The sequence below is a fragment of the Gavia stellata genome, chromosome 11 (genome assembly GCF_030936135.1).
Source record: "Gavia stellata isolate bGavSte3 chromosome 11, bGavSte3.hap2, whole genome shotgun sequence".
NCBI lineage: Eukaryota > Metazoa > Chordata > Aves > Gaviiformes > Gaviidae > Gavia > Gavia stellata.
Genome location: NC_082604.1, coordinates 19,595,586 through 19,610,468, shown reverse-complemented (window position 1 = coordinate 19,610,468; position 14,883 = coordinate 19,595,586). Strand labels below are relative to the sequence as shown.

Genomic DNA, 14,883 nt, shown 5'->3' with positions numbered 1-14,883 from the left:
GAGTTTTAGTGTTTGTACTGTAACTTTCTTGTTTTGTAAATAACTTTATGCTGGATTCTTGTCATTAAACTAGTTTGAATTCAAATAGTATGTGTTCAGATGTAAATGTTAATTCTGTGTGACTTTTCTCCCCTCCCTTTTCAAAATTCTTTAATCTACTTTTTCCTCTTCTCTTTCTTCCGGAAAAAAAAATGGGGGTATAATGTAAGCTGGTCTCTGTTTCATCACGGGAGATGCTGAATCTATAAAATAGTGCTGAAAAATTGCACTAAAAAGTTTTGGGAGGAATGAGACCCCAGGAAACATCTGCTATCTTTATACATCCTCTCTTGGAGACTTTCAGCAATGCTGTGGTGTGCGAGAAAATGCTTGCAGTCTGCGACCATGCTGAGTTACAGCTCGTGAGGAAAAAGGGGGATTTTCACCCCAATTGCTCAGTGACTCGGTTGCATATGTTGGATTGAATACTGGAAAAAGAAGTCAGTAATCTTCTTAGTAACTGCAAACCACTGTATGCAGTTGTGGTCCAAACAGTGGATGTAAAACTAAATCCAAGTAAGGAGGAAGTTGGAATGCAATAGATCTGTGAATGTGAGCTCCTCACATTTGTTCAGGGATTGGTATGTAAATTTTCTCAGTGGCCATTCTAGAACCTGGTGGACATCTGGCTTTAATTCACACCTGTGAAAAAGAAAGAGCAAAATTATTTACAGCATGTTTCCTTGGTTCTGATGTGCAGAACTATTTTCCTCAGAACAGATGAATTTGATCTCCATTTTTTTCTGTTATTTGGTGCTGGGCTATAGCTATCAATACCTTTGCTGAAGTAGTGGGGTTTTGTTTTTTTCCTCTCTCTTCAAACTATACAGAACTCTTATTTGCAAAACCTGGTTTAGCCAAGAGGACTTCAACGGACTATGATGTGAAGGGTTTCTCAAATATTTTCTTTGGTTTCAGATTTTTTTTGTTGCTTTTTATTGTGGGCAAAGGTAATTCTCTGCTCTGTACTAGCATATCAAAAGCACCAGTATCTTAAAGCATCATTTGTTGAAAAGCTCTCTAGGAAGTCTTTTGCTGTCTGTGAAGCCTTGCTGTAGGATACTTTTTAAACCAGATTTCAGAATTTGTGCAGCCTCAGAAGCCTCCTCTGTTGGCACCTGCAAGTTTGACTTCTTTTGGACTTCATGAACACATACTGTTCTGTTTTTGTATCTTTACAATTTTGTGTGTAGTTTCAAATCTAGTTTGTTAGCGGCTAAGACTGACTTGTTAGATACTAGCCCTTCATAATTATCCTGTATGTGCAGATTGTATGTTTATACAATGCTCTACTTGTTGTACAGTGTTTTTGAGATGTTACCATTCAAGATGGCACTTTATTTCAAATAAAAGCCTATTGTTTCGCAGTCAATAGTATTTAATATTGCTGGTGATTGTGAGTTGTATGATGTTATATTGTGCCGTTGGACCACAAAAAGCTGGAGGTGGGAATCGGTGGTTCTGGGGGCTGTCCTCTTTCTGCAGGTGATGTTTGAAATGTGATTCCTGAGGTAAAGTGTTTATGTTTTTGGGGGGAGAGGGTATGGGGAGGGATTGAATGGTTAATTTTTTGTCTCTTTTTTTTTTTTTTTTCCCCTGTCCCTGATGATTTGTGGTATTGCGTACCTTGTGCTTTCTGCTTGTTTTTTTCTTTACTATTAAACTGCTGATGTTTATTTCCAGGAATGTTTTGCAAATGTCCTTCTCACTCTTCCCCTCTACAACTGTAGGTACATTGTTCCTTTTTATCAAATAAGCACGTTTGAAGCAAACCAAAGATAAAATAAAAAAGGTCTTAATGTCACGTAAACGAATGTTTCTTAATGTGCGCAGATGTATAAGTAGTGACTATATTTTAAAACTTCTATATGATAATGCATTGCTTTCAGCTAACTGACTGATTTATGTTAAGTTAGAAGACACGGAGGATTAGAAGCGTGCTGCGAGGAATATGGTTCCAAATTAAACTCTCTTTACTTACTAAATTTGACTCAGTGCTTGGCTCTCAGCAGGGCTTTGTGTTACAGTACTTCTTGTATTGACACCTTTTACTTCTAGAAAGAAGATGCTTTCTATTTCAAACGGCTCTTTTAAAAGCAAAGTAGCCTACTTATTTCTAACTTAACATAAAGTTGTTACATGGTCTTCTGGGATGATGGGGTGTTCATGCAAGCTTGCATTTCTTCCTGTAGGCGTTCGTTGTGAAACATCTTTTGGAGTATACCCAACAGAGTGAGTCCAACCTGCAGTACAGCTTGTTTTTAGTTTTTGGCATCTTTATGACGGAAATAGTGCGATCTTGGTCCCTTGCACTAACCTGGGCTTTGAATTACCGCACGGGGGTTAGACTGCGTGGAGCTATCTTGACAATGGCGTTTAAGAAAATTCTTAAGCTGAAGAATATCAAGGAGAAGTCTCTTGGAGAGGTAAGCTGCAGCATCATTTTGGAAACCGCAGTGTGAAAAGGGATATGCAATATATTCCTTTGAGAATGAGCTGTGCCTTAAATCTAAATAATCTGTTATGTGTATTTTTCAGCTCATAAATGTATGTTCCAATGATGGTCAAAGGATGTTTGAAGCTGCAGCAGTTGGTAGTTTGTTGGCTGGGGGCCCTATTGTGGCCATCTTAGGAATGGTTTATAATGTGATTATTCTGGGTCCAACAGGCTTCTTGGGCTCTGCTGTCTTCATCCTTTTTTACCCAGCAATGGTGAGTAGGAAAGAGTTAAGACTTTCTTCATTTTTATTTGGCCAGATGTATGTATAGTTCTGAATAGAAGGTGTTGAAATGTGTTAGGTTCAGCCCGTTTATGGCGCTGCGTGTTATTGAAGGTATTTCTAAAGATGGTGTATGAAGCAGAAATTTGGAAACAGTAAACTCAAAATTATAAAGAAAATTAGAAAATGGAAATAGGAAAGCTGATAGGTTTCACTAAGATAGATACGTGTAGCTAAATTAAACTGCAGCATGCTCAGGTGCTTGTGGTTGAGGTTGGAGAGACACAAGGTCTCCAGTTTGTGTACAGGGACTTGGTGTTGTATGAGCATACCACTCTTGATTTCAACAAAAGATGGTGAAAAGCACCGCATCTGGGAAATGGTATTCTTGATTAGTTACTCCTGCCTCTGGTTCTACTGAGCTGTGAAATAGGCTAGTTCAAGCCAAAACCTTCTTGCCTTTAAAATGCCCTGTAAGGCTGCTGAAAATTTGTCGCTGTATTCATAATACACATTTTAAAAGCATGGAGGCTGAGTACTGTGAGGTCTGCTTCAGTCCAATTTGTCTGGCCAACACTAAGGATTAAAATAATGGGAATTATATTTTAAAGAGGGGGATAAGGAGTGGAGTTTGATCATCTTTTCCAGTTCTTTTCAGCAGTCCTCTTCTATTGATGGGGACTCCAAAAGAGATTGCCAGGAGTATGAAGGGCAAAGAGCTGAAAACTTCCTAATGTAGTGTGCTGGTTTTGAATTTCAGACCAGGAATGGGATGAATGTAAGAGTAGCAGATACTTAGAAACACATGAACAACTATTTATTTTTAGATTGATTTAGTAAAAATGTTAAAACTGTTTTACCACCTTCATAGCACTGGTATATGGTAGAAATTGATCTGGCTGTGCAAAGTCCAGCTTGTTCTTTTGTCTTATGGGACCAGGTTAAAAGGTTGGCTAAAATGGGTTCATTTGCCATGAAGGCCAATTTGGGTGTGTCTTTAGGTTATGTGCTTGTAGTCTTTATGCTTCAGAAACTTTAACAAACCTGGTACTATTCAATGTTGGTAAAAGCCCGCACTTTTATTTTCACAAATTTTATTTTTATTGAAAGTTGCTATTGTGAGTCTAGTGCTCAGTACACATGGGGTGGGAGGATGTGAATAGTGTTTCCAACCTGCCTTTTATGTTAGAACAACAGTTGCCTTGCCCCATCCCTGAATCCCTTTTTCAGATTCAAAATTGGCTTTCTCTGGTAACGAGAAGAAGTTGAATGTACTTGCTCTTTCTGAGTTGCTATTAATGTTGCACGGTGTTGCCTTTTTCAGATGTTTGTATCACGGCTCACAGCTTATTTCAGAAGAAAATGTGTATCAACAACAGATGAGCGTGTGCAGAAGATGAATGAAGTTCTTAATTACATTAAGTTCATTAAAATGTATGCCTGGGTCAAACCATTTTCTCAGAATGTTCAAAGTGAGTTCACACAATATGTAAATGTTTCCTTTTGTGCAGATGCCCCATTGCTTAGTATCCTGGTGCATCCTCCTAGCTTGGTACCATAGACGTTGATGTACATGCAGTGTAGTAACACTTTTGTCCTTCAGGCTTCCTATTTGTTATGCATGATGGGTTGGACAAACAGACTAGCTTCTAAAGTTTCACCTTCTAGCATAATGATGTTTGTGGCTTGGCACTAATGTTAATTTTTAAAATTATTTTCCATTTTTTTATCATTTAATAAAAATGTGCTGGCTGCTCTGTTTTTAATAAAGTAAAAAGACCTCTGTTCTTATGGATATTTACAGACCATCATAGTTTTCTCCTCTATAACTGCGATCTTTATAAGAAGGTATATAATGTGATAAGTGCTAAAGCGTAGAGTTAGGCCTCTCTTACTCAGTGTTTATAGCGCTATGGTGGTGTCTGTTGTGTATGTACCCCCTGAATCATACTTCAAATATGGTGCCCTTATTTATATTTCTAGAAATTCGTGAGGAAGAACGTAAAATCTTAGAGCGTGCGGGCTACTTCCAGAGCATCACTGTGGGTGTGGCTCCCATAGTTGTAGTCATTGCCAGTGTGGTGACTTTTTCTGTCCATATGATCCTTGGCTACGATCTCACAGCAGCTCAGGTAACTTATTGCAATGTTGAAAATACTCTTTACAATATTGCTACAGTAGCTTTTCTGCTCAGCCATTTATTTCTCTTCATCATATTCTTTGCTTTGTGACTGTGCCTGTGTGGCCAGGCTGTAGCCTTGGTCACAGAAGTGAACATCTGATGGGTGTGACACAGCAGATGTAGTCTTACATTTTGCACCAAAATCTCTCAATGCTGTTTCAGTCCTGACCTTCCCCAGAACAGTCTTTGAGCTGAATGTAAACAAGCACTCCTGTTTGCTATTCAGATAGGACATTGGGATTACTGGATGTTTTTGTTTTACAGTGCGCTTGGATGCAAACAGCAGAAATCAGTCTTAAAACAGAATTTGAACATGGGTCTTCACAAGTAATAGGCCAATGCAGAATTTGCTGTCTGCTGCTTTAAATAGACCTACAAATACTGAAGATGTCTGTCTTGGTCTGTTACAAAGCACTGGGGAAGGAGTTGGGTAGACCTGCTGTTTTCTGCTGTTCGAAAATATGTTGAGTATTTAAATAGCTATTCTTGGACTGGGGGCCTTTTCTGTGCTTTGAATGGCTGCTATGACAATTCAGCCTTTAGAAGGTTGGAATTATTAGGGCGTATATTGCATTCAAACGTGATTCTCTTGTCTCATTTTTAGGCATTCACAGTGGTCACTGTCTTTAATTCAATGACTTTTGCTCTAAAAGTAACACCTTTCTCAGTGAAGTCTCTATCTGAGGCATCTGTTTCTGTTGACAGATTTAAGGTAAGCAGTTACAAGGCTTTGCTGTTTTAACTGTAGGTGTGGAGTGTTTTATGTGTGTAATAGATGCTAAGGGAATACTTGGAAGGTAATGTTGTTTTAATGTCTGAGGAGTTCTTTTTCTTTACACTTACCCCTTTTGCAGAATCCAATAATCTGGAGTGCTATAAATCTAGTCAAGGATTACTAGAAGTTTAAGATAAAACCAGTGTAGGAAGCAAAATATTCTTATTTAATGATTTTAGGATTTTTATGTTGGCTGCTCTAAGAGATAGAATACAGGACTAGATGGCTCACAGTATAAAAATTCTTAAACTTTCTTTTAAGACCATCTGCATGAAAAGGCAGTGCAAGATGTCTGCAATGAAATGTCATGTTTTGCTAGTGAAACTTTTTGCAAGTGTCATGTATTATGTAGGCAGCTTTGCACAAACTAGTAGAGTTTTGTTTGTAGTGATGAAAAATTGCAGTTTTATACTTCCAGAGCAGACTCAGCGATACTCCACTATATGAATAAAATGTAGTTGTGATCTGATGAAACAGAATCTATGGCAGAAAATTATAACCCTTAAAACAAGCAATCCTATCTCATCCTTTAATCGCTGTGAAGTGAATACACTGTGTGTACTTTAGTATGAACTTGGAGGACAGGCCTTTATTTTGTCTTCTCTCTTGAAGACAGTAGTGCATTGCACAGTGCAGAAATTTCCAAATAAGATTCTACAAATATTGTCAGATACATGGATTCTGTGTAATGCATTCATGAAACAAATTTGTGTGTGAGAAGAGTGGGATCTGCAGAATGGTTGTGAGATCCCACTGCTTTTGAGCATTTTTGCTTCATCTTCTGAGTCACCCTAAATCAGGCTTTCTTAAATCCAAATGCACTGAAGGGAGTTTTGGGGGGAAGGGAAGGAGGGGGGAAATTGTAATATCTCCCAGTTTGACTGTAAACAATGTAATCTGTGTAGGGAGTGTAACACAAGGTGGGGATACTCTAACATCACAGTAAAAATGTAACTACTTTTTGGCTGTGTAAATGAGTATGATCTTTCTTATGAATGTATGATTTGGGCATAGCAATTGCAAGAGTAAATAAGACTGAGAATTGAGAAGTCTTTAATCACAAAAGGCTTCTTAGTTCAAAACATAAATTATGTAAGTAGAAAACATTTTATCTTGTAATTGAACTGTGTGAAAAATCTCTTCCTAATTTGTCTTGATTGTAAATACTGATGGATGTGGTGGAAAACATGATACAATGGACTTAATGTCTTACTTATTGTCAAGCAGCCCAAGATAGGTTAGCTAAACTTGTGTGAGATTACTTTTTCCCAGCAGAAAAGTTGAAGGGTAAAGGCTGAAGTTAAAAGTCATTCCATCTCTTTCCATAATGAGTTGGTGCGCAGGATAAGTCAGTCACTTTCCCTCGAAGTGACCTCTGCTTTCCAACCCATGTATTCTACTCATGTGTCTTTAATACGGAAATTACAGAGCTGCAGCTGCAAACAGTGTTAAAAGAACAAGCCCCTCTTGTATTGCATCCAGAGTATTGCAGTTCTCCAAAAGTCTTAGTGTACCTAAGTGCTTCCACCACATCCAGGAATGCCCTGGCCACTTAGCAGGGCTGGAGTTAGTTTACACTAATGAGCTACCTTTTGCTCTTCAGCTTCCTTCTACTATATAGCCTGATGTGTTTTGCTGCGTGAGTGTGCCATAGGCTTGTCTCCCAGTCTTGATCAGGTGTCTCATCTTTACACCTCTCTCACAACTCCTATCAGAGTTTATTTCTAATGGAAGAGGTTCATATGATAAAGAAAAAACCAGCCAATCCTCACACCGCGATAGAGGTGAAAAATGCTACCTTGGCTTGGGACTTCTCCCACGCCAGCGTCCAGAGCTCACCAAAGTTGACCCCCAAAGTGAAAAAAGACAAGAAAGTCACCAAGGGCAAGAAAGAGAAAATGAAGCTGCAGAATGAGGGACAGCAAGCTGTGCTGGCAGAACAGAAGGGCCATCTTCTAGTGGACAATGATGACCATCCAAGCCCCGAAGAGGAGAACAAAATCATCCACCTGGTTAACCTTCGGCTTCAGAGGACTCTCTACAACATTGACTTGGAGATAGAAAAGGTAAGAGAAGAAAGGAGGAAATCTGAGCTTTCAAAAGACCTCATTTTTAGCTGTCCCTTGGAATAGAGAGCTGTGTATTTTGCATGAAATGGAGCATATTGCTTTTGTGCACTCCTGTAATATCCATGGCAACTGCAGTATCCAGGATGCAGTGTCTGCTCTTGATGTAAACAGCTGTGCCATTTTAGCAAACTAGATCTTTGCAAAGAACCATGAAACAACTGCGGGGTGTATAGCTTTCACATCTAACTGATGGTTTTGCTGTTTGTAGCTCTCAGTACAGTGTATGAGTCATTGAGCTTAAAGAATCAACTGGGCAACAGGGGTATCAGTGGGGTATTGGTGGATGGTGTATTCCTGCGGCGGTTTGATAATTTTGCAGGGTTTCAGCTATGTTCTGGGTGAACATTTTAGGTGATTAGGTGTTCTAATGGAGCATAACAGTGCTTTTCATTGAAGAATGCTCAATTTTCTTCCTTGAGAATTTTTGTACACTAGAAGGATGCAGAGATTTTCAAGAGTTTAGAAGTGGTTGGAGTCCTCATTCCAAGATGGGTAAAAGCATGTAAAATGTCAAAGAGAAAGCATTGAACTTAGTACATGGCATCTTCTACAAATACAAAAGTTTTGCAGTCTGGCAGCTGGATGTTGTAGTAATGGGATCCATGCATTTATCAAGATATTTATGGTTAAATTGTCTCTTGTAGTCATATGACTAGAGGGATAGTTTAAACTATTTTAAACTATAAACTCCCTGTATTTTAAACTTTTGAGAAGGATGCATATAGTTTAAAAAATAGTTTTGAAAAAGGAGTACACAGTTACTTGAAAATCTAAGGGCTAGTTTTCTGTCAGAAGTTTGTGAACAAGAGGAGGCCAGCAATGTGTTCCACAAGTGGTTAAATACCTGTTTTTTCCACTTTACCTTTTTTTACAAACGGAACAAAAATAGTTTTGATGAATTGTTTAATGTGGGTATCAACCCACCTGTTTTATTGCAGAGAAATGCTTCAAAATGACTGGATTCTAGCTTTTTCTTGCTTTGTGTTCCTTAGCAACCTGCATCTCATAGGCAGGGAGTTTTACTGGACCCATATCCTAAATTCTGCATTTCTTTTGGTCTTTCCCTCTTTATACCTTTACTTACCACTCTCAAAAGCATCTTGGTGCATTCTGTTCAGGCAAACCTTGGTGCGTTTGGCTGAGTGCAGCATTCTCTGGGCCTGTATCAGGTGTAGTCAAAGGGAAGCTGATCTTAATACATTCATTTTTACTTGTAGAGTTGATTCAGTTTTAGTCCACTGTAGGATAGTATTTACACTTTATTATTTGAGAGTTAAAATACTGTCTTTTTTGTCTTTTGTGTCCTTTTTCAGCTGTCGTTAATGTCCAGCTGACCCTCGGAGGTACTAAAGGTAGTCCAAATTCTGAAAGGGACGGAGAATGTAAAAAATGACTACCATATTTTATTTTCTTTTTCTTTCTAGGGAAAACTTGTTGGAATTTGTGGCAGTGTGGGGAGCGGAAAAACTTCACTTATCTCAGCAATTTTAGGACAGGTGAGAAATTCTATTTTGACTACTTCTGCTCTTCTCTTTCCTATCTCCTATTTCACTTATTTGTACTCTGTAGAAGAAAGTCTATTCTAAACATGGAATAGCATAATTTCAGTTTGTCTTTAATTTCAGATGACCCTGTTAGAAGGTAGCATTGCAGTAAGTGGAACATTTGCGTATGTGGCCCAGCAGGCCTGGATTCTCAATGCTACACTTCGGGACAACATTCTTTTTGGCAAGGAATATGATGAAGAAAGGTTTGTTAGAACTGTTTGCTGATTTTCATGAAAGCTTAGTAGTTCTTGGCCCAAGTGTGGGAAAATTTAATGCAGAGTATGCTGCACTTAAAGCCTATGTATCCCTTTAGAGTCTGTCTTTAAGACTCATTTAAGTCTCATTTAAGAGCCTGCCTCTCTTGCACATGGTCACTGTGGCTGATGGCTGTCAGTGCATCTGTCACTGCTCGTTTGCAGTGGGGGCCGTACCTCATGCTGGAGTACTGTCTGATCTGTTTTTAGCAGCTGCTGTGGAGCAGCACTGAATTGACATTTGCTCTTGCTGTCCTGCCCTTGCCCTCTTTAAATGCAACAACTGCTGTTTGCAATGTACTGGCACCTTCCATGGCCCTCCCCCAGAGGGGACCTTCCCTGTGGCCTGTGCTAGCTATCCCTGGAAAGAAATTGCCTCCTTACCTTCACTGAACTTCAGAAGTAGGTGATTAATTATTATCCTCAGTTTCCTTCTGGGAATCCAAGGCAGATCATTTGTTTTAGGCTGCTGGAATGTCTGCTGTTAGTATAAGAAAGTGAGATAATGCTGTACTGGCTAGATACTTGGGGGAGGGGGAACCAGTGGTCTTACTACGTATCTAATTGTTTTTTAGATACAATACGGTGTTGAATGGTTGCTGTCTAAGGCCTGACCTAGCCATCCTTCCAAATGGGGACCTGACAGAGGTATAAATTTTGCTTATAGTAAACTAATTAGTAGATGGAGAAAAGCAGAGTTTTGGTTTGGTAGACTGGACTGGAGTGAGGGGCACATCAGTCTGGTATGCATATAAGCTAAGCTGTTGAATGCACCTTCTTGAGTTGAGCTTATCAATGCAGGCCCTGGGCCATTGGGAGTTTGTGCCATGTTTTTGAGTCAAGACGGTGACAATTTGGGAGTTTTTTATTGTGTTGTAAATTTAGCTGCCTTAACAGGACCTATTTGAACATGATTTAATATAGCTAAGAAAAAAGCATGGCTATGTTAATACAAAAAATGTAAAATAAGCAAAAAAGTACTGCCACATTCCAAGCATATTAACCTTGAGTATAACATATAACACACTTCAGAGAAGCAGACACCTAAACTAGAATATATATGCATTAAAACAATATATGATATTATGGGGTGTGCGTATATATATATATATATATAACGGTCTGCTTCATTCTGGTCACCTCTTGAGCTCTGAATATCTGTGTTGCATGGTGCTGTAGAAATGAAATAACGTATGTGTCTCTGTACAGATTGGTGAACGAGGGGCTAACCTGAGTGGAGGACAGCGTCAGAGAATCAGTCTGGCTCGAGCCCTGTACAGTGACAGGAGCATTTACATCCTTGATGATCCCCTTAGTGCCTTAGATGCTCATGTTGGAAATCACATTTTTAACAGTGCAATAAGGAAGCACCTGAAGTCAAAGACTGTCCTTTTCATCACTCATCAGCTTCAGGTACTACATCTCTCATACTTTCTTTCTTGGACTTTCTTGAAATACTCTTTAGTCAGTTGTCTTAATACTGGAAATTTCTATGCCCTGACCTGTTACAGCACAGCCCTGTACATCTATGGGTTGCATGGTTTACATTGCAAATATGCACTGAGCACAATCTAATTCTTTATTTGATACCAGTGCTGCTTGGTGTCTGCTTTGGACTGGTAACACTTGGCTAAAGAAAATTTACCAGAGAAATAAATGCCTTGTTCAAAACCGCTTTTGCTAATTTGCTATAAAGCTAGTTTATCACATCAGAAAAACTTAGATTTGGTGTCAGTAAATCAGAATGGATGTATTCTGAGATTTTTTTTTTTTTTTGTTATCTTCTGTGTATAGAAATATTAATAGTTAGTATTTGCAGTGTCGAAGTATCCGGAATTATGTCTTCCATAACAGATTGTTTTTGATAGAACGTAAAAACTTTTTATTTCTGTACAGTGAGAGTAATCATGGTGCTCTAGTCAATGCAGGACCTTTAAAAATCAGATGTCTGTTACTTTGGAAGAGGTGTATTGTGTGCAAATGTCTATAAATTACTGAAAAGGATTGTGTGGGAATGTGTCCAATTATCGGACATAATGATAAAGACTTGTTCTTACTGCCACTTTCTCCAGTATCTTGTTGACTGTGATGAAGTGATCTTCATGAAAGAAGGCTGTGTTACTGAGCGAGGAAGTCATGAGGAACTGATGAATTTAAATGGGGACTATGCAACTATTTTTAATAACCTACAGCTGGGAGAAACACCACATATTGAGGTACTTGTTTGTTTACTTTAAGGTGCTGTGAATGATGGCTTTTCTGATGAAGATGAGCCAAATGACATAGTTGGAAGACTGGAAAATGGCTTCACATGTTCATGTGTTGATCTGACCAATAGATTTGCTGTAGGATAATTTGTGCTTCGTTAGCACTTCGTATTTGCAGTCACAGTTCGTATTTAGGGAATGCATAGTAGGGAGGACTCTGCCAGTGAGCTCATGAGTTGAACATCGAAGTAATGTATCATCTCCTCTGGTGATGCTCAGCGCAGGAAGCTTGTTGTCTCTTTTATTGTACCACCTCACTTCTTAATTTACCTCCAAATTAGCACAGACCTGGACCAACCTTTATGTGAAAAAATTGTTACTGGTTTATTACTACTTTTTCACATGGGGTGTGACTGAGGCACAGGAAAAGTGGCAGAACTTGGCAAAAGTTAGATGTAACAGTTTTTTGGAAATGTAACTGAAAATGCTTTGTTTTGGGGGGTTGTGAGAAAAAAAAATTGTGGCTTGACACTGCTTCTGTTACGAAACAATGTCTGTAAGTGCAAACTTGGATTTGTGCTCTAGTATTTTAGTTGGTGGAAAAAATGTAAATCTAGAAAATAATAAGAACCATTCAGTAAGACATGCATTTAAATTTTCAGCAATTTAATTTTTTCCCACCTTTCTCCTGTTTGTTTCCTGCAGTTATTCTTTGTAGTAAGCAACTTTGTTGCTTTTTATTTGATGAGTATTTACTTCTCTTAAGTGTTTTGTGCATTTTTTCTTAGTAAGAAGAGATAAAAAATAAACTGCTGATGTGCTTTTTAGAGATGAGAGGCTCCTTATTCACAAGTTGCAGACATTTAAAAAGAAGTTTCTGAAAAGGTAGCATTGTGCTAAATACACAGATAGAGAAGGTTCTTGGTGAAATTTTCACCTGGGAGAGGTTAGTGAAAGAAGCAAAAGAATATAATGCATTACTCTGCATGTCCTTTCTGAGGCATGAAGATTATATTTCTGCCATTTTAAGATTAATGTAATGACAGTTAACATGAGATTCTCCAGTCTGCGTGCTTGGCTGACCTTCACTGTCTCGCTGTAAACACTAGCTCATGGAAGGAGCATTAATTTGCATTCCTGATGGGATAAGAGGAAATGGATGGTAAAGTTAGATTCTCTGTGGTTTGACATGTGAGATGTCTCTTCTCATGTAAAGTGTGGGAAGAAGACCCTGAAGATGCTGTGTAGGGCGTTCCAATTAATGTAGGCTGTCTCTGAACAGGCAGTAACTTCCATTTGTGGGAGGATGGTTGGGTTTAGAACAGTAATTGTGTATGCAATTTAGTGTTTGGACATTTGATTTCTGGAAGACCAAGTTAACCTGACTTCATCCTTAGAGGCATTTCATGAGAGCTTTCCTGAGTGAAGTACTAGGGTGTTTGGGGGAAAAAAAAACCCCCTCTTAATAAAACTGTGAGTTATTTTTACAAGGAACAGGGGGATTGTATCTTTCTCTCAGTAGTAGGGGTCTCGTTCCTCTACCATGTACACTCATAGTGTCACTGATTCTGGAAATTAACCTTGCACACTACCAGTACAGATTGGAAGCAGTTCAGATTCATAAAGGAGGAGAATTTAATCCACCAGACTTGGCAGTCATCTGTAATAACAGCAAAGTTAATATCCTCCTTGATAAGAATGCTAAGCTATTGGAAGCCTTTGTCCTTAGGAGGTAGCTTATAAAAAGTTTGGGTTCAGATATGAAAATGTCAAAGCAAATTACTCCGGTATGTTTAGTGTCATTGTTTTCCTGCAGATTAATATAAAGAAGAACACAAACAGTTCACTGAAAAGACCCCAGGATAAAAGTACCAAAACAGGGTCTGTGAAGAAGGAAAAAGTTGTAAAGAAGGAAGAGGGTAACTATGTAATCAGATTTCTGGCTGTAATTATTTCATACACCAATAAGCTCAAAACATTTGCTTTCAAAGTGTATTATGAATGTACCTCTCAGGTTTTGAAAGCTGTCTCAAGTCCTGGTCACTCAGTGTGGTTGATAGGACACAGGCAGTGGGCAAAGGACATTCATTTATTAAATATGGGTGCCTGCACAGTGTTTTTAAGTTCAATCAGGCTGCTGCTGGTCAGATGCCGTCGGCACAAAGGAGCTTATAGTACCTTGTCTCCCACACCACCTCTCTGTCCTGTCCTAAGAGGGCAATTTGTATACCTTCATATTCGCAGAGTCCTAGGCAGGACATAGCATTTATGTATGAAGAATTGGAAGATCGGACCTCTGTTTTGTGGTTTTCTCTGTTTAATGTTAACTTTGAACTTCAGCAGGGTTTAAAAAGCAATAGTGAGGCTGATACCAGCCTAGTATTTAAGTCTGTGCTGATTACGCTTTTTCAGACATACTGTGACGTGAATGATTCTGCAGAGGAAATGTGACTTTTTGAAAAACTGTTTTGAACCATTGAGTTCTACGTATTAAGAAATGTCTGTGTTTCTGAAAGTACTCTGTACAGTTTGAAAATGACTGTAGTTTCTTGTGCGTTCACAAACTTAGAGAAGTTTAATGGAACAGGTTTCTTTTCCTCACTCCCTCCTCCTCTTTTGTTTCACAGGCCAATTGGTCCAGATGGAAGAGAAAGGCAAAGGCTCTGTCCCCTGGTCTGTTTATGGTATCTACATTCAGGCAGCTGGAGGCCCCTTTGCGTTCCTCGTCATCATGGCACTGTTTGTGCTGAATGTGGGCAGTACAGCTTTTAGCAACTGGTGGCTGAGTTTCTGGATCAAGCAAGGCAGTGGAGTAAGATAAATAGCTTTTCTACTCTCTTGTGACTAACAGGCAGGGGGATTGCTCTCCTAGACTAATCCCAAGCAGTCCTATGAGACCAAATGGTGCTTCTTAATTTAAGCAAGTTGTAAGGCTCCCCAGGAGGTGGTCTCACTAGAGAGTTCATCTCCAAGAATAATAGAGCTCCACTAATAAGAAAGATATAATAGCTTATGTGGTTTTATACTGCC

General features: G+C 38.9%; 1 protein-coding gene across 3 annotated transcripts in view; it reads left to right on the top strand.

The window, feature by feature from the left end:
- ABCC5 (ATP binding cassette subfamily C member 5) overlaps positions 1–14,883 on the top strand; it is a 49,822-nt gene that overhangs the window by 20,650 nt on the left and 14,289 nt on the right. For 2 of the 3 annotated variants that reach the window (XM_059822596.1, XM_059822597.1), the window contains exons 6-18: positions 2,232–2,465; positions 2,578–2,751; positions 4,084–4,231; positions 4,743–4,891; positions 5,546–5,653; positions 7,432–7,782; positions 9,270–9,341; positions 9,471–9,595; positions 10,222–10,294; positions 10,856–11,059; positions 11,719–11,862; positions 13,670–13,772; positions 14,481–14,665. In XM_059822596.1, coding sequence (XP_059678579.1) covers positions 2,232–2,465; positions 2,578–2,751; positions 4,084–4,231; positions 4,743–4,891; positions 5,546–5,653; positions 7,432–7,782; positions 9,270–9,341; positions 9,471–9,595; positions 10,222–10,294; positions 10,856–11,059; positions 11,719–11,862; positions 13,670–13,772; positions 14,481–14,665 — 2,070 coding nt within the window. Of the gene's footprint in view, positions 1–2,231; positions 2,466–2,577; positions 2,752–4,083; positions 4,232–4,742; positions 4,892–5,545; positions 5,654–7,431; positions 7,783–9,269; positions 9,342–9,470; positions 9,596–10,221; positions 10,295–10,855; positions 11,060–11,718; positions 11,863–13,669; positions 13,773–14,480; positions 14,666–14,883 lie in introns of those variants that run through there. The other variant, XM_059822598.1, reaches the window with a different exon arrangement.